Genomic DNA, 24,239 nt, shown 5'->3' on the forward strand with positions numbered 1-24,239 from the left:
TTTGTGGATAGATGGACCAACAGATGGACAGATCAAGGAAGGAACTAACTAGCCAGCACATGGTGTAGGAAAGAGATCGGCCTTCTATTTAGAGAGGTTGTCCTCTGCCATATCGCTCTCATGAAGACCCTTTCCGAACCTACTTTGTTTCTCCTGTATATTTATGTGTCCCCCTGTCTTCAGGACATCTCCAGGAAGTTGGGTATCCCTTTCTGAAACTCAGGCCAAAATAGAGCTCCTGTTCTTTGCATTAAAAATCTTCCACCTGCTCAGTTTCCAGCAACGATAAGCTCTACCTCCTTCTATTATTAGTGCACGTTCCATCCTGAGTTTAGGAGTACGCAGTGTCTAGAATGTGTTCCCTTGGGGCCCTTCGTTTTCTCCAGAGGAGAATCTCCCAATCTCCTGCCCGTGGTAAGGGAAGGGACAAGGAAAGCGGTATGTTTGGATTCTGGATGCACGAGGCAAGCAAGGACTGAAGGTCCCAAGTTCGGCCTGCAGCCTTTTACCTACGCACCCTGTGTTCCACTCTCTACTTCACCCATTTACTTCTGCGAATGGTGACCCCACTTAGACATTCTCCAGACCAGTTTCTCCAAGAAACCTTGCCTTCTGTCTTGTGGAATGTGGACTAGGGAAGGGAACCTGGGTTTCCCACTCCAGATAGACTTTGGGACACTTGCCCTGGTTTCTGCCTCACACCTCTCCCTGTCACCCTAATTCTACTGCTGGTCGTCTGCAGGTATCAGTCTATTCAGGCTGCTGTAACAAGCACCAGAGATGTGGTGGCTTGTAAACAACAGACATTTATTTCTCCTAGTTCTGGAGGCTGGGAAGTCCAAGGTCAAGGTGCCAGCAGATTCGGTGTCTAGTGAGGTCCTTCTTCCTGGTTCATAGGCGGCTATCTTCTCACTGTGTCCTCACGTGGTGGAAGGGGTGAGGGAGCTCTGTGGGGTCCCTTTCATAAGGGCACTAATTCTATCACGAGGGTTCTACCCTCAGGACCTAATCACCTCCCACCTTCTAATACCAACACACTGGAGGTTAAGATTTCAACATATGGATTTGGGGAGGAACATAGACACTCAGGCTATAGCAGCAGGCTTCTTAGGGGTGCTCTGACTCACTTGTTATCTGTCTCCATGGGAACTTTCTCCGCTCTGCCAAATTAGATGGCACACCTCCATTCACCTGCCTTCCAGAAGCTCATTAAACCCCCTCATCCATTGCTGTCTTCTGCCCTCTTTTGTTGGTCCTTTCAGGATAGTTCTGTACTGTCGTTTTCACAGAGTTGCACAAAGGAAACGGGATAAACACTTGCTGTTGGTCTGTTTCTAACCAGAAACCTCAACACAACCTTGTTAAGGCCTACTTTCTTCCTAGACCAAATTGCTCAGGTCCAATTTGCCTTTTTCTCAGAAACCAGAACCTTTATCCAGGTCAAGCTGTGACTTTATAACCGTTTCCCAAGGTCCTCGTGCAATCTTCTTTCCCTTTCCCTGCGTGGTCCTTGATGCAGCAGCTGAAAGACTTCCTAGACCTCCTTCTCTTCCACTAAACACCAGTCATGCATTCCTTCTGCTGATATATACATACAACCTTGAAAATGAAGACGAGAGGAATGCCACTTAAAAATAGGCAAGAATGTTCATTTCCACTGCTTTTAAATTGTTTCTGCTAAGGAAAGTTAATAAAGTTTCTGAAAGTTAATAAAGTTTCTGCTAAGTTTAATAGCTCTGAATACAATCACAGTGATTGGCCAGATGGCTTTTTCTAAAATAGAAATAATAACTCATGACTGCGTATTTTCTTAACTTCCAAAGGTTCAGGCACTTTCACATCTGTTCTTCACTTTTCTTGATAAACGTCTCTAAGAGAACAGTGGTGCGTGATAATTTGAGTAAAACCTTCTTGGGCTCATTTATTTGCCTGCCCTGATTCCAGTATAGTCTCCAATTTCTCTGCACAGTTATTTCTTGTCCCCTCTTATTGTTCTAGAAGCTTAAATACAGTTAATATGTGCAAAACTTATTTGTCTCCCTAATAAATTAGCTTGTGTTTTTGTATGAAAAATGCCTGTGTTTAATTTTTCTAGCATGTCCCAGAAGTTAGAACACCCCTAATTCCAGCAATATAGTTTCAAAAGCCTTTATGTGCTGAGTTAATCAGGAACTAAATTTACGTTAGATTAGTCTTAGATTTGTCTGTACCTGTATTAAATTAATTCATCTACGTCTGTTTACATCTAATCTGTCTACAGATTAATTATAATTTGGGGACCTAGGTTTTAAATATTATTACTAAAATAAACATTTCCATGTCATGAAAAAAATAGTGGGGATTCTTCTAGATTAAATAAGACTAGAGAGATATAACAACTAAATGTGAAATGTGATCCTTGATTAGATTCTGGTTCAAACAGAAATAGCTACAAATAACATTTTGGGGACATTTGAAAAATTTTAACACAGACTGGGTATTGGGTGATATTCAAGAGTCAGTGTTACTTTTGTTAGGTATGCGAATGTATTGTGGTTATGGAGGAGAATGTCCTCATGGTTACTAGTTGTTGGCTGAAGTGTCATGAGTACCACTTTGAAATGGTCCAGCTGAAAAACATGTCTCTATGCACAAGGTCAGATAACTAAGTTGCGAACTCATCCTAGAAAAAGTGCTACATACCTCATTGCTGAATATCACTATGGTCACCCTCGAAGTATTCCCCTTGGGAAGCTATGCACTGATACCAGCGCCTAGTCCACCCTTCAAATCAATTTTGGAATTATTTTTCTGGAACAGCCATCAGAGCTGTTGTCGTATTACCCTTGATGTCCTGAATGTCATCAAAGTGTCTTTCTTTCAATATTTCCTTTATTTTCGGGTAAAGAAAGAAGTCACTGGGGGCCAGATCAGGTGAGTAGGGAAGGTGTTCCGATACAGTTATTTGTTTACTGACCAAAAACTCCCTCACAGACAGTGCCGTGTGAGCTGGTGCATTGTCGTGATGCAAGGGCCGTGAATTGTTGGTGAAAAGTTCAGGTTGTCTAACTTTTTCATGCAGTCTTTGCAGCACTTTTAAATAGTAAACTTGGTTAACTGTTTGTCCAGTTGGTACAAACACATAATGAATAATCCCTCTGATATTAAAAAAGGTTAGCAACATTGTTGCAAACTTAATTGTCAGGCCTCGTATGTGTATATGTGTATGTATATTTGAAACAAATATAGCCAAGTATTAGCAACTGTTCTAACTGGCGGGTATGTGAATATTGGTTTACTGTTGTTCTTTTTTTCAATTTTTTCCAAAACTTTTACTAATTAAAAGTGGGAAAACACAGCTTAGGTATGCTTAAAGGAATCCTTCACATAGCACCAATCTTCCATTTCATTTATTCACTTAAAGGTCAACCCTAAGGATCTGGATTCCAAGTACGCATATATCCAGGTGACCCACGTGATCCCGTTCTTTGATGAAAAAGAACTGCAAGAAAGGAAAACGGAGTTTGAAAGATCCCATAACATCCGCCGCTTCATGTTTGAAATGCCCTTCACTCAGGCCGGGAAGAGGCAGGGTGGTGTTGAGGAGCAGTGCAAACGGCGCACCATACTGACAGGTACCGTGTCCTGGCTGCTTTCTTTCAGCGTCGCATCCAGACCTCAGCCTGGAAACCAAGGTAGAGCTCTCTGGAAGGGATCTAGAAGCTTCTAGAATTGGAAGGGGCCTTCGGTCTTATGAACTTTCCCCACATATTCATTTCAGTTTAACATTTATCTAAGACTTGCTTTTGAATGCTCATGACGTTGTTCTGTTTATCCGTTTGCATCTTCTTCCACCAGACCAGAAGTTCCTATCCAGGGTCAGGTTACTTACCCTTCTTAGAATCTGATGAAAGCAGTGGGCCCTTAGCTCCTCAGAGTAGTTTTGCACATAATCCTAGGTGGTTTACAGATGCCTCCGTCCTGGGCCCATGGACTGCACACAGTCCTGTGTCTGCCTCATGGGAAGAGACCCCCTACGATCTCTGTCTCCCAGGTCCCAGCATGAACCTGCTCAGAGATTTTAAGCTGAGTGACTAAATGGGACATGAGGCTGGATCCCTTCCCCCTGGTCTCTGAGAGTGGTTGGCCAACCTCAGCGTGAATCCCTCCTCTAGTACCAAGAGGCGTCACTGCGTGCAGAGGCCGCCTGTTCAGCTGCTGTCGAGTTTTAATTACTCCTTCAGTACTGTTTAGCCATCGATAACCCATTCTCAGAGACGTGTTTTGCATCGTTTTCCTGTTCCTGACAAGTGTGGAGTGGTCTTGGGAGTGATTTTTACCATCTTTGGGGGAGCTTGACACATCTACTCTTAGGTTAGGGTCAGCGACATGGTTGGGGTAACCTAAAGTAAGACACTTTCTTGACTTAAAAGAAAAAAATCAGTGGGGAGACCTGTTCAGGTCAGGTATGTCTATATCTGCTACGTCGACACGTTTTTCGAAGAGTGGCTGTAATTACATCCCATCAGGAAAGCACCCACTACTTGTCTAGAGGTCGTGTTGTCAAGTGTTCCATCTGGGCGATCACATGGCACATTGTCATGATAAATGAAAGGAGCACTGGTAAGATGCTGCATTCCTGGTGAGGGTCCACTGTCACCATTGAATTGTACACTTCCAATGCGTGGATTGTGTGGGATATGACTGACATCTGAGTAAAGCTGTTAACAAACTAAGAATATGGCTCCTTATAAAAGAGCTCAGAGCAGCATATTGCAGACTTTTCACTCTTCCTGTGAGGGAACTGGGATAAAAGTTAACATTAAAAAAGTAAGGAAGGAAGGAAGGAAGGAAGGGAGGGAGGAAGGAAAGAGTCCCTCCTCCTAGTAAAATAACATGTAAAGCACAAACAATATTGTCTGTCCCTCATATGTCAATGAATTGTTTTCCTGATGACACAGAAGCACATTCTTCTTATTAAACACGATAACTACATTTCCAGATGCAGTCATTTCATGAGAATTATCAGCTTACAGTGTTTATCCCTGTAGCTGTGATGACCTTCAGTTCCTGCTTATCGATACTGTAGCTGTTCCTGGACCTGCAGCATCAGCATCCCCTGAAACGTGTTAGAAATGCAAATGCTCGGGCCCCACCCAGGCCTATGAATCAGACTCTCTGGGGGTGGGACCCAGCCAGGTGTAGTTCGCACGCCCTTCGGACGATTCTGGTGCAAATCAAGTTGGAGAACTGCTTTAAATAAACCTTGTTCTCTGATGAGTCAGGGCCAGGATTTTTTGCTATGAGCATTCCACTCAGGTGGCATACCAGTTCATAAACCATGATTACCCTAGGGTGTTTTCCCTGGGCAGATGTGCTTCCGGGTTACAATGTACCATCTTGTCACAGAAATAGATTAGGTAAACGACATGAGCAGAGCTCTCTGTCTGCCGGAACAGAGGGATCCACGAGTAACCACTGCAGAGAGAGGCAAAGTAGACACATGTTATTGGCTCGGAAAGTAACCCCCCTGCACAGCTGGGAGGCTGAGAAAGTGTGGGCAGTGCAAAGCCTGGGCCTGGGCCCTGCAGACCTGTGTCACATCCTCACTGTGTGACCTTGGGCAGGTCACTTCACCTCTCTGTGCCTTGATTTCCTCATCTGTAACATGAGAGTTGTACTGTCCATCTCGTATTAAAGGATTTTGTGAATCATACCCAGGAGGGGGGGAATGTACTTCATTTTGCCAGATCTCACCTACCATTGAGTGAGTGCCTTGCCTCTGAGGTTGATGACCAAAATACGATTGTAGTACAACAAAACACAAACAGGGGTGCAGATTTTGCCCTGAAAGATCTCAAAATATTGAAAGAATAGTTACTGGGCAGTGGTAAAGATGTAGAGAAGAGGTTATAAAAATGCTACTAAAAACATGTAAACTATATCAACCCTTAGTTAAAGACACACAGACCAGGATATCCTGAAGACTTTGAACTTGAGAGGTTTCCCTCTTGTTATGAATACCTTAGGGTTTTCTTTCATTATATGGCTTCAAACCTGACCTTTGGTCTTCCAAGTTGTCGGGGAGCCCCGGCCCTGCCTGCCTTCGGGATCCAGCGAAGGCTCACTTTCCTGGATAGTTCAGTCAACTTCAATTTGTAATCATTTGAAAACCCTAGTGGTCACCCTCCAGGCCCCTTCAGTGTACATTTCTGAGCCTGCGCCCAACACGAGCCCCTCTGTTCCTTCTTTCATGGAACTTCTGCAGTGGAGTTGCTTCCCAACCACCATTCCAGAGTCTTCCAAATCATGCCCAGACTTTCACCCAGGTTGGAAATATTTTCTTGCCCTACAGTCACTTCTCAGCTGTCTCTTCCTCACAAGAGCACACTTCTCACATTAAGTGTTAACAAGGAACCAAGTCTCTTGACTTTATATGATACAACCTGTCATTAAACATTCACAATAATAAAGAAAAACAGTATTCTGGTTCCACAAAATAACAGCATATGAGTTTGACAAGTTTTGGTCCCTTGTCTATAACATGGGGATAATAATTCTACCTCAATAATAGTAAAGATCACGCAGGCTGTGGAATAAATCTGGGACCCCTTCCCCCACAGCAATACACTGCTTCCCTTACGTAAAGAAGCGGATCCCCGTCATGTACCAGCACCACACCGACCTGAACCCCATCGAAGTGGCCATTGATGAGATGAGTAAGAAGGTGGCTGAGCTCCGGCAGCTGTGCTCCTCGGCTGAAGTGGACATGATCAAACTGCAGCTGAAACTCCAGGGCAGCGTGAGCGTCCAGGTGAGCCAGGAGCCAGGCAAAGCAAACCGCAGGGCAGCAGAAGAAAAGGCTCCTTGAAGACCTTGGAAAATTTCAGGTCATTCACACCAGCAAGGTCTAGTGTAGATCCCTGACTTTACCTGGGGATCCCCGTTACCTCCCAGCAATGTCCATGCAGTTCCTCCCGGCACCAGAGGGGGCAGTGGCCTTGAGGTCCCCACCCCACCCCACCTGCAGGCGTCTCTCACTGGAGCCACCTGCCAGGGGCAGAGCACAGCTCTGCGTGCTCACCTGGCTTGGGGCTAATTTGGGGAATTCTGGGTTTGGGGAGCATTAAGACTCCTAAATAAAAAGAAATGTGGGTAGCTGTAGGTTTTCTTATAAAACTATTGTGTTCTGGTTTCTATGAAAATTGTACCTGAAAAAAGGGCCTTAAGTTTTACTCTCATAATGGTATCTTCATTAACAGAAATTCATTTTAGTAAGGCCCAATATATCGGTTTTTTTTTTCTTTACGGGTAGCATTTTCTGTGTCTTCTTTAAGAAATCTGTTCTTAAACATGTTTCAGACATGTTTTCTTATGTTTTCCTCCCCTGTTTAGCATTCCTGTGTAGGTCTGCAGTCCATCTAGAATTGATTTTTGTATGTGGTGTAGGTAGGGGTCAAGACACATTTTTCCCCCATATTGCTACCCGAGTGAGCTAGGTACTGATTATACAAATATGTTCAGTTTATGAAAATCCACCAAGCTATGTACTTACACTATGTGCATCTTTGTTTGTATATTACTTCAAAACCACATTTTGAAAAAGGTTTCTTAACTTATATGGTTTCTTAGGAAATTGGTAAATCTTAGGGTATCTCCCTCCAGTGATCAGTAGGCCTCTTCCTTTATTGATATTTTTCAGTGTATGTAAATAACTCTAGCACATGTTTTACATGTGTGTCTACGTGTGTGTATCTCCAATAGTTTTCCCTTTCAAGAAGGGTGTGTTTATGCAAGTTCCATGTAGATTGCAATACATAGATTTGGGGGTTTTCTTGGTTCATTTTCTGAAATCAGTTTTTGTCAACTTTTTATCAGAGTCATGCTGAGTTGCTGCCTCACCTTTCTCTGAATGACATTCACATATTCACCACAAAAGTATTTATAGGTTGTTTTCAACCTCTTCTACTACAGCTCCAAAAACTTAGATGCCAAAATAAGTTATCAAGTGAATATGATAAATATTCCAGCAACGTGAGTGATTATATAATGGGGCCAGAGGCCACATTTTCTGCAGCTAAAAACAAAACCACTCAGTAACGTGACCTGGGAACATCCAGCCTCTATCGAAAGGCCAGCAGAAGGGTGTGGGCTCCAGTAAAAGGTGGGGCAGGACAGGTTGAGCTTTCTAAAGGACAAAATGTGCCCTGCCCTTTGACTGTGACCTTAGAGTTTTACAAATGCTCAATCATCTTAAAAAGCAAAGAACTGCATAATGAAATGAGATTAAGTTTATATGTGTGCACCTACCAGGGTAACACAGAGTTAGGACCAAAGGAAATTAAGTTGATCATTTTATTTGTGCATTTCTGCAATTCTTTCAGCCAGAGCCACACTGGGGTTTGCTGTTGTGCAGGACAGAGCCAGCAGGGTGGCTTCATGGTGCTGGACTCCAAGTTCTGGTCATATTAGACCTTATGAAGTGTCATCAACTTTCCCCTTTCCATTTTCTTAAACTTGAATACAGTCGTCTCTTGGAATCTGGGGGTGGGGGGTTGGTTCCAGGAACCCCCAACAATACTAAAATCTGTGGATGCTCAAGTCCCTTACATAAAACGACATAGTATTTGCATGTAACCTACACACATCCTCCAGTATACTTTAAACCATCTCTACATTACGTATAATACCTAACACAATGTAAATGTTATATCAAAGCTGCTATACTGTATCGTTTAAAGAAAACTGACAAGAAAAGAAGTCTGTACATGTTCAGTGCAGATACAACCATTGTAGACCTGACTACTCAATGCATGTCAGCAACAGTGTAACTTTTTAAAAAATATTTTTGATCCGTGGTTAATTGAATCCACAGATGCAGCATTTTCCGATAGGAGGGCCAACTGTATATGTGTCACTTTGGATAATCGGGCCTTTGGGTAGCAGGTTATTAACATAGTTCCCTACACACATATCCAGTGTAATGACACATCCCGTCATCTCAGAAGGTTAGCTAGTCGTGCCTGTCTCAGCGGGCCCACCTGTGAGAAATGGCCCTCTGTGTCCCCACCTGTGGTGTAAATTCCCACACCTCGATCTCCTGCCATTACTGTGCAAGTCCTACACACGTGGATCAGAACCACAGCCCACAGTGACAGACAGGACAGGTGACTCACTACTGACTTACCTTCTGAGCTCAGCAGATCATCCAGGAAAACTTAGGCAATAATCGCATGATAAAGTCCTTTCCCAAGTTTGTCTCAGATTCCTGATTCCTGAAACTTTCTCCTTCCCATCCAGTGTGTCTACTCTTTATCCACATTCCCACATTTCCTGACTTAACCCAACTTCAGAGAACTCTTCTTGGCTAATTGAGAGATGCAGTGGTCTGGTTCACACACCCTGCTGCTAAATGCCCCTAATCTTTGGCTTTCTAGCACCCCTCAGGTTACATCTTTCAAGGATAGCAAATCAGTTTGCCCACGGCTGTCTACACAATTCAATGAGGTGAAAAGTGGCTTTTTAAAAACTGACATACATAACTTATTTTTCAGTTTTTCACTGAACTTACCAGATTGACATCTTTGTTCAGTGTAGTGTGCCACAAATATCTGTTAAAATACATGGGCTCTGATCTCAGGTGTTTTGCTTATTGGATGTTCGACCTTGAACAGGTCCTTAAGTTTTCCAAGCTTTGATTCTTCCTACATAAAATGAACCATCATCACAAGTGTCGTGAGGATGGCTAAGATGATAAAAACAAATCACATAGTCATAGAAGCTTTGTTCATGGTTTCCTCCTTGGGGTAGTAAGTTCCTAGAGGGCAAATGTCATGACTAACTCAAGCATCAATTTTAGCAGATGCCAAACTGAAACTAAATCAATGATAACAGTTATTTGCTTTAAAACATAATTTAAAATCTTTGTTCTCTATCTAGGTCAATGCTGGTCCACTAGCATATGCCCGAGCTTTCTTAGATGACACAAACACAAAAAGATATCCTGACAATAAAGTGAAGTTGCTTAAAGAAGTTTTCAGGTAAAGTACACTGGGAATTTTTTTTCCCTCCAAATATTAACAATTTCTGTGCTCATTCAAGAAAGAGATACGACCACTTGGTCTCAATCTCTTCGTCCTCAACATGCCTTTCGTTTCCTCTCCTGTACCATTTCAGGCAATTCGTGGAAGCTTGTGGTCAAGCCCTAGCAGTAAATGAACGTCTGATTAAAGAGGACCAGTTAGAGTATCAGGAGGAAATGAAAGCCAACTACAGGGAGATGGCAAAAGAGCTCTCTGAAATCATGCATGAGCAGGTAGGTGTCACACGGGAGTCCTCATTTTCGGGAGCCTGCATTAGTGAGCATCTTAAGTACACTCTGTGATGACCTACATCTTTCAGCATCCTTCCAGAATTTTGATGTCTGAAGAATAATGTAGCATGCTGCACTGCTGTTACTACCGAACCACAGGTTACTTGGGGAACAGCTAACAAATTGCCCACCTGTTATTATCTAATGTGACTAGAGCAGAGCAGCACCCATCTTGTCTTCAGCACTTTTCGAGGTGGCCCTGGTTCCTAAGATTTGTCCCTCCCACCCCAATCTATCTAAACAAACAAACAAACAAACAAACAAACAAACGCCTCACATAAAAAAGAAATCCCATACTGTTCCTAGAATTTTCTTTATTTGCCCAGTCCTTTGAGAGACCAGGGTTTCCCAGCCCAGTTTAAGGAATTATCTGTTGCATTCAATGTCTTTTGCCATTTACAAAAATAGAGTTGTTCAATTTTTGGCTATTTACAGCTGACCTAGGTGCGCCAGTGGGTTCTTCGTGGCTCCTTCTGTACTATTTCTCATTATGGGAATCTTTCCTGATTACGTTGCTACTGCCACCTTCCTATATGAATTCCTTTCAGTCAGATCACATATGTGGGCTCAGTAGACCTCAGAGGGGACAGCTGCCCCAGGGAACCAAGTAAATGGCAAAAAGCAACTTCCATGTAATTGTAGAGGAGTCCGTTCTCCAGCAACGTACTAACTGCTTCCAAGGCACAGTCCAGCCTTTGTCAGTGTCAGTGCCGTGAGAACACGTAACTGCTTCTGTCTCTTCCCTACACATTGCCTTTGAGTCTTGCAAAATGGAAGCCAGGACCATTTGTGTCAGCTAACATGTCATGTGATGATTTAGTTAGGTAGTTTCTGTTGCAGGAAACTAACTTAAATGTCTACACTTTAACTTGCTTGCTTTTTTTTCTCCTTCATGCTAACACATTCAGATGGGATGGTAATGTTATTTTTTAATTTTATTTTTGTAAAACTTGATAAAGTGACTCACAAAGTTATTCCTGAGTTTGGGCAGCTGCAGACATGGCATAATGACAATGCATGCGCAAAAGAAGGCAGTCCTCTTCTGGGCATTTAGAAAAATAGAAAAAAATCAAAATGATTAAAGAAATAAGTGTGTGAATAATTAAGCAGACCTTGAGGGCCTTATGAGGACAAGTTTTTGGAGAGCGCTCAAGGTCTTTTCCATGGGGCCTCCAGATTCCTGTAGAATGGAGAGCTTGGATCAGTGGGTGCCAGCATCTGACACTAGAAAAGATGAATGTAGGAAACAATTATGGGCTGAAAATATTCAAATAAACTCCCAGGTTGTATGGACATTTGATGCAGTGCTGTGCTCTAAACTCCACCTTGACCTTTCCATTATCTCAACAACTATGAAGATTAAACTCCTTTGAACCCTTAAGGAGAAAGGGTCATGACCTAAAAGTAGGCTTGCTTCTGGCTTGTCCAGGTGCATCTCTGAGTATATATGTTCTTCTCAGTTTCTACCTGACAATAAGTCACGTCTTGCCCTTAGAACTCCTCCCTGCGTTACTGAATGTGAAAAGAGACTTGTTCAGTGAAAGGGGCAGCTCCTATCTCTGTCCCAGGATGGAAATCAGTAAGACCCTGAGAAAAGGAGCCCGTAGAGAAATACACATGCTCCAGATTCATTTTAAAAGACTTTTTCAAGCGACATTGCTAGGTCGTGTCCCCATCAAGTATGTGTAAGATAGACTTCAAGCCGCACTTATAATCGGGTGAGTGTGGAAGGCTCTCCATTCACTAACTTATGAAGGAAACATGTTTATCCTGGACTTTCTCCTTATCATTCTGATCTGAAAAAGGTCATTTACTAAATGAGGTGACACAGTCCCTCTGCACCCCGCCAAAGCCAAGCTATCTAGAATGAGCACACCATCACAGGAACAGTGGCCACTGGATGAGGAAGCATGTGTGTTACGTGGAATGCACCTTTTTGAGAAATGCTGTTCAGGGCGTTATACTTGGGTAATGTTGTGTTTCTGTGCCTCGAGATTTGCCCCCTGGAGGAGAAGACAAGCGTGTTACCGAATTCCCTTCACATCTTCAATGCCATCAGTGGGACTCCGACAAGCACAGTGGTTCATGGGATAAGCAGCTCGTCCTCCGTTCTGTGACTTCGCCTCATGGACCGCGTGTGGGGACTTGTTTTGTCATTTGCAAACTCAGGATGATTTCCAAAGCTACGCACTGCACTCGCGCAAGACACGGGAAGACTGAGCACAAGGAGAAATCAGGGGAATAGGAGAGAAAGGAAACTGTGTTATTTCGTAGCAGATTTTCTAGAGGAGTCATAAGAGGGTACATATTTTTATAAATCTCGCCGGCAATATTCAGTTTTCATTATGTCTTAACAGAGGTATGTGGTGGACACTTAAATTGAAGTTAAATTTTATTCTTCCTTACAGAGTAGTAGTAAAATAAATGGCCTCCAAAAAAATAAGTGTTCTAGAATGAACATAGCAGGGACCGTAGCACTGAAATTGAGGCTGGGGTAGCCTTTTGGCCTCTAGGCTAAACTGGAAAAATCTTGAAAAATTTTTTTTTTCCTGTGGCACATTCAGGTTGAATACCAGAACTATTTTTGTGACTAGTTTTTGATGACCTAAGGGAACTGACCGCTGTAGTTTTTGTACCAGTGAACCAGGAGGTTTAGTGCTTTTATACTCATTCACTTGTGTCTAAAAAACATGAAAGCTTAAGAAACTATGTGAGCTTAAAACTAGTCAAGCAGTTTAGAACCAAAGGTCTGTATTAATAAACACAACTATGCTAAAAAAAGTTTAAAGTAGTACAGTATATTGTTATGTATATAGAGTTTGTTAATACAGTCTTGGTTTTCTGTACATACATGTATTACATTTCTACATTTTTAATACTCCTCACATCAGCTTCTGCATTACGTTTGTGACAAATTCGTGCTGTTCTTAGGATATGCAAAACCGTGCTGTTTTATTCTTCTACATAAAAACATGCAATATGGAGATGTATACAGTCTTTGCTGTGTTGGGTTTATGAACTATTTTAAAAAGTTCATCCATTTGCCAAAGTGGTGGAATATGTAACTGGTAAATCATAAATTCTGTGGTGAACAGTGGTGTGATTTGAAGCTTTCACCATGTAATATTTTCTTTTAAGACGTTAATTTAGTAATTTTATATTGAGGAAAATAAAGGTTTTTAATTTTATTTAACTAGAATCTCTGCCCTGCTGTAATTAAACATTCTGTACCACATCTGTATTAAAAATAACATTGCTGATTTTCCAGTAGTGAATATTGGGTATTTATTGTTTGACAGGATATTGAAATACGCAGGTGTAAAATGACATGGTAAATGAAATTTGCTTTAAAAGACTTGAGAAAATAAAAGAGGATAGGGAGATGAAACATGATTGACAGATGTTGGTTACTGTTGAAGCTAAGGTTGGATACCTGGGGAATTATTATGCCAGTTTCTCTGCCTTTGTGTAACGAATGTCCACTGGCAGGTGTAGGGAAGAGACGGTCCAGAGGACTTGGATAAATGCTTTTCTGCACAGTGATCTGGCTCTGAATTCTACTAGTTCCTCCCAAGTATATGGACACACGTGTTATGTCTGGCTTTTCATGTTCAGTAATACGAGGCTTCCACCTTTATCATCACCGTCACTTGCTCTGAGATGAATACTCTGGGACAAAGTGGTCATTTCTCCCGGCAGCGCATCAGCGGCCACGTGCACACACGCCCTGTGCCCTACGTTATCACAAACACTGAACTCAAGTCAAGTGATGGCTCAGATTGCAGCTGCCCGTCCTGCCGCTGGTGTGCCACGTGACCCAGCATGTGAGTCAGTGCATTGTCACTCAGCCCCGTGTGTTTCCAATGGTGAAAGAAGAGGAGTCTTTCCACAAGGAATAAAATGGATGGTTTTCCTACTTGAAGGGTTTTTAAGGCTGTCTTTTTACATACCCAACAGAGGAAAGAAAATGTGATGATGTGTGTACATCTTGAGCACCCAGATGCCAAGGATCTTTTGGCATCTTTGAAACGTCCTCTATCAGTGGTGAGGTTATGTTTTACGGGTGGAGACAAGGTCATGAAGAGATGGTGGAGTGTTATGGAAACTCACCAGAGTCTACAACCCATTCATTAGTGGATCCAGATTTAGGGCTTAAGAAATGTTTCTGTGGGTTTGCCCTGAGTGTCTCACAGCCCCAGCCCTGTGTAGTAAACCATGACTCTAACAGCAGGAATAGATACGATGTTGTCTCCTGTGTCACTGAGCTGGATTTCCTAGTTGTAAATGCCTCATTTAGAAGCCATAAAATTCAAGTTACCGAGTAGCAAGATAAATATAAGTCTAGAAAGAACTAAGTTGCTATCTCATCATTAAACGTAGAGAGTAATCTGTACCAATGCCGTTATCAGATAGATTCAGCTTGGAAGGTGACCAGCCCTCATTTATTACAGCAGTGGAGAAAGGAGCCGTCTCTAGGTTGAGGAAATCTACTATTGACGCTGCAACAACAGAAATTCGTACCAATTCAAAACCTCATTTAGTTTATGTTTCAAAATTTGATTCCAGAATAAAGTTGCATATTAAAGTAGCAATTTATTGGAGAAAATTTTTTAACATTAAAAAAATATTTCTATTTTTCAGTAGTTTTTTTAGTATTTCACATAGATCTTATTTTTTTAATTGAGGTAAAATATACATAACAAAATTTACCATTTTAACCATTTTTAAGTGTACAGTTCAGTGGCATTAAGTACATTCTCATTATTATGCAACCGTCACTACCATTCATCCACAAAATATTTTCATCATCCCCAACAGAAAGTCTGCACTCATTAAACAATAACTCCCTACTCCCACTTTGGGAAAATTGTTTTTGAAGTAACTTTGGAATTAAAATTCTAGTTAGTACCTTATCAGGGATATTTCCTACCCGGGAATTAACTAACTCCAGGTAGTTAGTGTACATAAAGAGAGCCAGCCCCTTGCATGGAGTCAGCTGCTAAGACTAAAGATGGAAAATTGGAAGGTAACGTATGAAATAACCATATGGACTTGTTTAACTATATGACAGAGTTACTCACTGTAGAAATTCCATTCAGATTACGACAAAGAAAGAATCCTCAAGGCAGCCAGGGAAAAGAAGACAGTAACCTACAAAGGAAAGCCCATTAGATTATCATTAGATTTTTCACCAGGAACTCGACCAGCCAGGAGGGAGTGGAACCAAATATTTAAACTATTGAAAGAGAGAAATTATGAGTCAAGAATAATATATCCAGCAAAAATACCCTTTAGATATGAAGGAGAAATAAAGATCTTTCCAAACATACAGAAGCTGAGAGAATTTTCTAACACACGACCTGCACTAGAAGAAATACTAAAGGAGGCTATTCAACCTAAAACAAAAAAGCAAAAGAGTACAAAACCATGAGTAGTATTATGAACAGACAGAAGCATGAAATGCCAACCCCCTACACCAAGTAGGACACTATACACTTAAACATAACGTATAGGATAAAGAAGGAAACAAAAATACTTAAAAAAAAGAAGAAAAAAACAATTTGCTACAAACTTAAATAGGGATGATTTGTGACAATAAAAACATAAAAAAGGAGAGAGTAAAGGTCTGAACTGGCACAAGAGAATGGAGAAAGTAAGCATGCTGAAGAAAATGGAATACTCTAAATATGAACCTTTGTTTTACATAAACTTAATGGTAACCACTTAAAAAAAATCCAGAACTAAAATATAGAAATTTAAAAAATAAATAGAGGGGAAAATCATAGAATACCACCACACTGAAATAGTAGCAACAAAAAGGCAAAGAAACAATGGAGACACCATCCTACCAGAAAACTAGAGATAGAATGATAGGAAATTCTCATATATCAATAATAACCCTAAAGGTAAATGGACTAAACTCACCAATAAAAAGTCATAGAGTAGCAGATTGGATTTAAAAAACTAAACCCAACCATATGCTGTCTCCAAGAGACACATCTCAGCTACAAGGACAAGCATAGACTCAAAGTGAAAGGGTGGAAATTGACACTCCAAGCAAATGGTACCCAGAGAAAATCAGGTGTAGCCATACTGATATCAGATGAAACAGACTTCAGGATTAAAAAGGTAACAAGAGACAAAGATGGACATTTCATAATGGTAAAGGGGACTACACAAGAAGAAGACTTAACAGTCATCAGTATTTATGCCCCCAATCAGGGAGCACCAAAATATACCAAGCAACTACTAACAGAACTAAAGGGAGAAATTGACCAAAACACAATTATACTAGGGGACTTAAATACATCATTGACAGCTATAGATAGATCATCCAAACAGAAAATAAATAACGAAATAGCAGCCTGAAATGGCATATTAGATGAAATGGACATAATTGACATTTATAGAGCACTTCATCCTAGAACACCAGACTATACATTCTTTTCTAGTGTACATGGAATATTTTCAAAGCTAGACCATATATTGGGACATAAAATCAGCCTCAGCAAATTTAAGATTGAAATCATCCCAAGCATATTCTCTGGTAACAAGGCTTTGAAATTGGATATCAACTGCAAAAGAAGGTAGGAAAAACCACAAATATCTGGAGATTAAATGACATATTTCTAAAGAACGACTGGGTCAAAGAAGAAATAAGAGGAGAGATCAAAAGATACATAGAAACAAATGAGAATGAAAATACCTCCTACCAAAATTTTTGGGATGCAGCAAAAGCAGTTTTAAGAGGGAAATTTATATCATTACAAACCTATCTCAACAAAGAAGAAAGGTCCTGGGTAAATAACCTCATGTTACACCTTAAAGAACTAGAAAAAGAAGAACAAATGAAACCCAAAGTCAGCAGAAGGAAGCAAATAATAAAAATCAGAGCAGAACTAAATGAAATAGAGAACAAAAAGACAATAGAAAAAATTAATGCAACAAAGAGGTTGTTCTTTGAAAAGATTAATGAAATTGATCAACCCTTAGCTAGACTCACTAAGATGAAAAGAGAAAAGACACTAATAAAATCAAAAATGAAAGAGGAGATGTTACCACGGATGCCACAGAAATACAAATGATCATCCAAGAATAGTATGAAGAACTGTATGCCACCAAATTCAATAACCTATAAAACAGGGACAAGTTTTTAGAAACATACAGCCTTCCTAGGCTGAACCATGAAGAACTGGAAAATCTAAATAGACCGATCACCAGTAAGGAAATTCAATCAGTCATCTGAAACCTTCCCCAAAGCAAAACTCCGGGACCAGATAGCTTCACTAGTGAATTCTATCAAATATTCAAAAAGGATCTAATACCAATCCTGCTCAAACTCTTCCAAAAAATTGAAGAAGAGACAATACTTCCTAACTCATTTTATGAGGCCAACAATACCCTGATACCAAAAACTGGTGAGGATAACACAAAAAAAGAAAATTACAGACCAGTATCTCTGATGAATACAGATGCAAACATCCTGAACAAAATTCTAGCAAATCGAATGCAACAATGCATTAAAAAAGACTATATATCATGACCAAGTGGGATTCATCCTAGGGGCAGAAGAATGGTTCAATATACACAAATCGATCAATGTAATACACCACATAAACAAAATAAAGGACAAAAATCATATGATTATATCATAGATACAGAAAAAGCATTTGACAAGATAAAACATCCAATTATGATTAAAACAATAAAATGAGTATAGAAGGAAAAATACCTCAACATAATAAAGGCCATATATGACAAACCCTCAGCTACTATCATAATTAATGGTGAAAAACTGAATCCCTTTGCTCTATGTTCAGGAACACGACAGGGATGTCCCCTATCACCTCTGCTTTTCAACATAGTATTGGAAGTCCTTGCCAGAGCAATCAGGCAAGAGAAAGAAATAAAAGGCATCCAAACTAGGAATGAAGAAGTTAAATTGTCACTCTTTGCAGATGACATGATGCTATATGTAGAAAACCCTAAAGACTCCACCAAAAAGCTATCAGAAACAATAAACGAATACAGTAAAGTTGCCGGCTACAAAATGAATGTACAAAGGTCCATAGCACTCCTATATACTAACAAGTAAATCTCAGAAAAAGAAATTAAAAAAAAAAATTCCTCTTGCAATTGCAACAAAAAGAATGAAATACCTAGGAATAAACTTGACCAAGGATGTAAAAGACCTATATACTGAAAACTATAAGACATTTTTAAAAGAAATTGAAGATAACACAAAGAAATAGAAAGACATTCTGTGTTCATGGATTCAAAGAAAAACATAGTTAAAATGGCCATATTACCCAAAGCAATATACAGATTTAATGCAATTCCCATCAAAATCCCAATGGCATTTTTTAAAGAAATAGAACAAAAAATCATCAGATTTTTGTGTAACCACAAAAAACCCTGAATAGCAAAAGCAATCCTAAGAAAAAAGAACAATACTGGAGGTATCATACTTCCTGACTTTAGCTTGTACTACAGGGCTACAATAATCAAAACAGCATGGTATTGGCAGAAAAAACAGACACACGGACCAAAGGAATAGAATTGAGAACCCAGAAATAAAACCACATAAATATGGACAGATAATTTTTGACAAAGAAGCCAAAAACATGCAATGGAAAAAAGACAGACTCTTCAATAAATGGTGATGGGAGAATTGGAAAGCCATGTGCAAAAGAATGAAAATGGACTGCTGTCTGTCACCATGTACCAAAATTAACTCAAAATGGATCAAAGACCTAAACATAAGACCTGAAACAATAAACTACATAGAAGAAAGCATAGGTACTAAACTTATGAACGTTGGGTTCAAAGAGAATTTTATGAATTTGACTCCAAAAGCAAGGGAAGTAAAAGCTAAAATAAATGAATGGGACTATATCAAACTAAAAAGCTTCAGCACAGCCAAATAAACCATCGACAAAATAAAGCAACCAACCGAATGGGAGAAGATTTTTACAAACAACTTTTCCGATAAGGGGCTAATATCCAAAATATATAAGGAACTCATACAAAACAAACAAACAAAAAACCAAAGAATCCAATTGAAAAATTGGCAGAGGAACTGAATAGACCTTTCTCCAAAGAGGACATATAAATGGCCAATAGACATATGAAAAAATGCTCAACATCACTAATCATCAGAGGAATGCAAGTAAAAACCACAGTGAGATATCAATGGCTATCATCAACACGACAAATAGTAACAAGTGTTGGAGAGGCTGTGGAGAAACAGGAACCCTCATACACTGTTGCTAGGAATGCAGACTGGTGCTGCCGCTATGGAAGGCAGTGTCCTGGGTATCTACCCAAAAAATCTGACAACATTTATCCATAAAGATATATGTGCTCTAATGTTCATTGCAGCTTTATTTACAGTGGCCAAGACATGGAAACAACCAAAGTGTCCTTCGATAGATGATTGGATAAAGAAGTTGTGGTATATATACACCATGGAATACTATTCGGCAGTAAGAAAAGATGAAATAGTTCACCTTGTCACCATTTGCGACAACATGGATGGATCTTTCTTTTTTTTAATTGAAGTTTATTGGGGTGACAATTGTTAGTAAAGTTACATAGATTTCAGGTGTACAATTCTGTAATACATCATCTATATATCACATTGTGTGTTCACCACCAAGAGTCAGTTCTCTTTCCATCACCATATATTAGACCCGATTTACCCTCTTCTAGAGCCCACCTTCCCCCTTACCCTCTGTTAACCCCTAAACTATTGTCTATGTCAATGAGATTTTGTTCCTTCATTTGTTTATCTTATTCTTTTGTTGTTTTCAGTTTTACATCCCACATATCAGTGAAATCATGTGGTTCTCTACTTTCTCTGTCTGACTTATTTCACTTAGCGTGATAATCTCAAGATCCATCCATGTTGTCAACTGGTGATATCTCATTGTGGTTTTTATTTGCATTTCTCTGATGATTAGTGATGTTGAGCATTTTTTCATATGTCTATTTGCCATTTGTAAGTCCTCTTTGGAGAAATGTCTCTTCAGGTCCTCTGCCCATTTTTCAATTGGCTTGTTTTTTTGTTGTTGTTGAGTTGCATGAGTTCCTTGTATATTTTGGATATCAGCCTCTTATCGGAGGCGTTGTTTGCAAAAATCTTCTCCGGTTCAGTTCGTTGCCTCTTTATTTTGTTGATGGTTTCATTTGCTGTGCAGAAACTTTTTAGTTTGATATAGTCCCATGCATTTATTTTAGCTTTTACTTCCCTAACACTAAAAACTCCACAGTAAAAAAAGCAGACAATCCAATCAGAACGTGGCAAAAGACTTGGGGAGACATTTCACTGGCGAGGGTAGGCAGGGGGCAGATAATCCCACGAGAAGATGCTCGGCATCGTTAGCCGTGAAGGTCATACAACAAATCAGTGCCACAATGAGAAGTCACCACACTCGTGTCAGGATGACCAAAATCAAACATAGTGACAACACTACGCTGGTGAGAACGTGGAGGAACTGGATCACTCATTCATTGCTGGTGGGAAAGTAACATGGCACAGCCACTCTGCAAAAAGTGACAGTTTCTTAAAGAATTAAGTGACCCAGAAATTGCACTCTTGGGCATTCATCCTGGAGAAACGAAAATGTATATTCACACAAAAACCTGTGCACAAGTGTTTATAGAAACTTTATATATAATAGCCCAAGTTGGAAACAACTTGGATGCTCTCCAAAAGGCCACAGACCGTGGTGCGTCCAGGCCATGAGTGCTGCTCAGCAGTAACACGGAGGAACTGCTGGTGCTCCCGGCCACCTGTGACTCTCCAGAGAGTTCCGCTGAGTGAAGAGAGCCAGTCCTGAAATGTTAGCTAGGGTATGACTCCATTTACATAACATTCTTGAAATAACAAAATTACAGAAATGGAGAGCACATTAGTGGTTGCCAGGGATGAGAGAGGGGACGGGATGGGAGGGAAATGGGGGGGCGCAGGGCAGCGTGAGGGATCCCTGAAGCTGCATGCTGTCCTCTCCTGCCAGCCAAGTGCTCCTAACTGCCGACATGGCCTCCTGTGTCGCCGTTAGTGCGGTTGTCTGAGCCAAGACCGCAGCTGGGCAGCAAGCAGAGTGCATGTGTCACTCGAGCGCTGCACTCAGCGTGACTGGGTTCGGCTTAGAGTTGGGGACATAAATGCCTGTCAGATGTTTCAGTGACATGTGTGCCACTTTAAGCAGGCTGGTCTCACGTGGTATGAAAATCATGAAGTTACCTTTTCCTGATTCAATCTCTGCTCTTCTTCTTCATAACTATATGCCTGTCCCCATTCTCTTGTGTGCCTTGAACCCCATGGTGCCAGGTCTGGGGGGGGGGTTCCCACAAGCACAGATTTTGGAGTGCACACTTGTCATTCTCTTGGCTCGTGTGTCATTTGGCACCATGTCGATGCCATCTGACCTGGCACATTTCTGGGTAATACCCAGCTTGGGACAGAGCCTGAGACCTGGCCTTGAGTCCTACTGTCAACCACACCGTCCCCTTAGCCAGCATGCCCACCATTTCCTATTCCCTTCTTCACTAACTGATGGGATCAAAGGGAATACCTGTAGTGCTCAAGTACTTTGTATTACTTAGTATTCACAGGAAACAACAGCCTCTGTTACCCAGAGTGGTCGGACTCTTTTGGACTTTGCTTGCGAGATAGATCGCTGCTGAGCAGTATTTCCCCAAGTTAACTGATTGAGGCAGTCCCTCTAGAGCAGGGGTGTCCAAACTTTTATCAACGGTTTTCACCAAGGGCCATATGCGGTAAAATACACAAACAGCCGGGTCACTCACTCGAGGTGAAGTACGTATTGCCTCACCTGGTTTATTTAAGTAAACTAAATATATGTTTGGAATTTGCTGCCGGCCAATAAAAAAAATGGATCGCGGGCCGCAGTTGGCCCGGGGGCCGCAGTTTGGACACCCCTGCTCTAGAGGTACCTTGTTTGTCTAAAGCCTGTGCCAGGACCAGTGTCCCAGGCCCACACTCTGGGCCTGCTCCTGTAGACCTCACGAGCTCATCCTCTGGCCTGTCTCTTCCATTTCCATGTGGAGAAGTGGCTCTGATGTGCTTACCTGGACGCCACTGGGAACAGAGAGCCGCAGTCAGCTCCTCCTCCTGGACAGCCGCCTGCTGCTGGCCTGGCTGATGCAGCAGGGCCGGACACACGCTGACTACAGAGGGGACACTTACCCCCCACATCGGCCGAGCCTTGCTCTTGATGTATGAGGTGCCATGTCACAGACTGGCCTGATGTTCAGCGAGGGTCTGGGGCTTGTCACACTCACAGACGTTGAACAAAAGGTTTGGAACCAAAGTCTGGAGCGTGTGCCTTCCTTGTCTGCATGTGACTTGAGCAGATTCACCTTTCACTCTCTACCTCCCTCTACAAGTCGGGGATAAAGCCACATCACCTCCTACATCAGATGGGGTGATATGTGTATTACGGGGGGGCCCATCAAGGCTGAGAAGCAGCAACTTCCTCTTGTTGGGAAGACGTGAGAAAGGATGGTTACAATAGTTCCTTGAAGCCATTGCCAATTAGGACTTGCTGGAATGTGGACCCACTGGTTGATATGGGGTGGTGGCACCTACAGGTACACTGGTACTAGTCACCTGGAATTTACCTATTGTGTTAGGGTTCGCTAGAGAAACAGAATCAATAGGGGTGTGTGTGTGTGTGTGTGTGTGTGTGTGTGTGTGTGTGTGTGTATGTATAAAGATGTAACGAACTGGCTCACGTGAGAGCTGGCAAGTCCCGAGGGCTGCAGGGTGAGTAAGCAAGCAAGAGAGCCAGCAGAGCTGGTGGTGTAGTTCTAGCCTGAAGGGCAGTACACTCAAGACCCAGGAGGAGCCAGTGTTTCATTTGGAGTCAAAGGCAGGCAGAAAGCCCATGTCCCAGTTCAGAAGCCGTCAGGCAAGAAGAATTCTGTCTTATTCAGGGGAGGGTCAGCCTTTTGTACTATTCAGGCCTTCAACTGACTGGACGAGGCACACCCACGTCGAGGAAGGCAACCTGCTCCACTCAGTCTACTGATGTAAATGTGAATCTCATTCCAAAACTCCCTTCTAGAAATATCCAGGTTAAGGTCTGACCAAATATCTTGGGACCCCATTGCCCAGTCAAGTTGGGATGACACATAAAAGCAACCATTGTACCAGAAGCTGTGCTTTGTTAAAGGAAACTATGGTGAAGAAATGAGGCTGAATTGCTAAACCTTAGAGATTGGAGCAGCGTCACCCCTGATTCAAGGCCCAAACCCTCTATTAGTGTGTTGACATCACCGAGCCCGAGAGAAGTTGAGAAAGAACTTTCTCTATGTGGACGCAACACATTGAGCTGAGCTCTGAGAGGTGCTCAGTGGAGGAGGGTATCATTCATAGGAAAGGAGGCCTGAAGACTGTCCCAGGCAAACTGTACTATAGGTATGACTGAACCATCAGCTCAGAGGTAGAACAGGCCTGGCATCTCTTTGCAAAAGTTGGTGATTTGCTTCAGTATCAGCCATGCTTCTTCTCATCAAACTCCTCCCAAGTGTCAGCACTTTACAGACATTGTCCCTCTTAGTCCTAATTACAATCCCATTAGGTAGGTGGTGGTTTCATCTGAAGAAAACAAACCTCAGAGACGTGGAGGATATTGCCAAAGGTCATGCAGTGAAGAGGGACGCTGAGGTTCTAGTTTAGATTTGTCTCTCCTGGGAGCCTGGTCAGCTGCTGGCTCAAGAAGAGTGGGTATGCCCTGACCATCCTATATGCCCAGGGCCACCTAGCAACATGGGCCTCTCCAGAAGCTGTTGCCCAAACGTCAGGAGGGCAAGTATCATGGGCTGACTTATGTCTACCCGATATCCTTATGAATTATGT

The 24,239-nt window shown here is 41.6% G+C and overlaps 1 protein-coding gene across 35 annotated transcripts in view; it reads left to right on the top strand.

The window, feature by feature from the left end:
- DOCK9 (dedicator of cytokinesis 9) overlaps nt 1-13,618 on the top strand; it is a 256,192-nt gene extending 242,574 nt beyond the window's left edge. For 34 of the 35 annotated variants that reach the window (XM_074329465.2, XM_074329468.2, XM_074329454.2 and 31 more), the window contains 5 exons: nt 3,404-3,614; nt 6,603-6,793; nt 9,919-10,019; nt 10,156-10,294; nt 12,346-13,618. In XM_074329465.2, coding sequence (XP_074185566.2) covers nt 3,404-3,614; nt 6,603-6,793; nt 9,919-10,019; nt 10,156-10,294; nt 12,346-12,468 — 765 coding nt within the window. In that variant the 3' untranslated portion in view covers nt 12,469-13,618. Of the gene's footprint in view, nt 1-3,403; nt 3,615-6,602; nt 6,794-9,918; nt 10,020-10,155; nt 10,295-11,259; nt 11,401-12,345 lie in introns of those variants that run through there. The other variant, XM_074329458.2, reaches the window with a different exon arrangement.
- The last annotated feature ends 10,621 nt before the right edge of the window (nt 13,619-24,239 follow it).

Source organism: Rhinolophus sinicus, chromosome 16, assembly GCF_057876585.1.
Source record: "Rhinolophus sinicus isolate RSI-liver-muscle chromosome 16, RSI-T2T, whole genome shotgun sequence".
Lineage (NCBI taxonomy): Eukaryota > Metazoa > Chordata > Mammalia > Chiroptera > Rhinolophidae > Rhinolophus > Rhinolophus sinicus.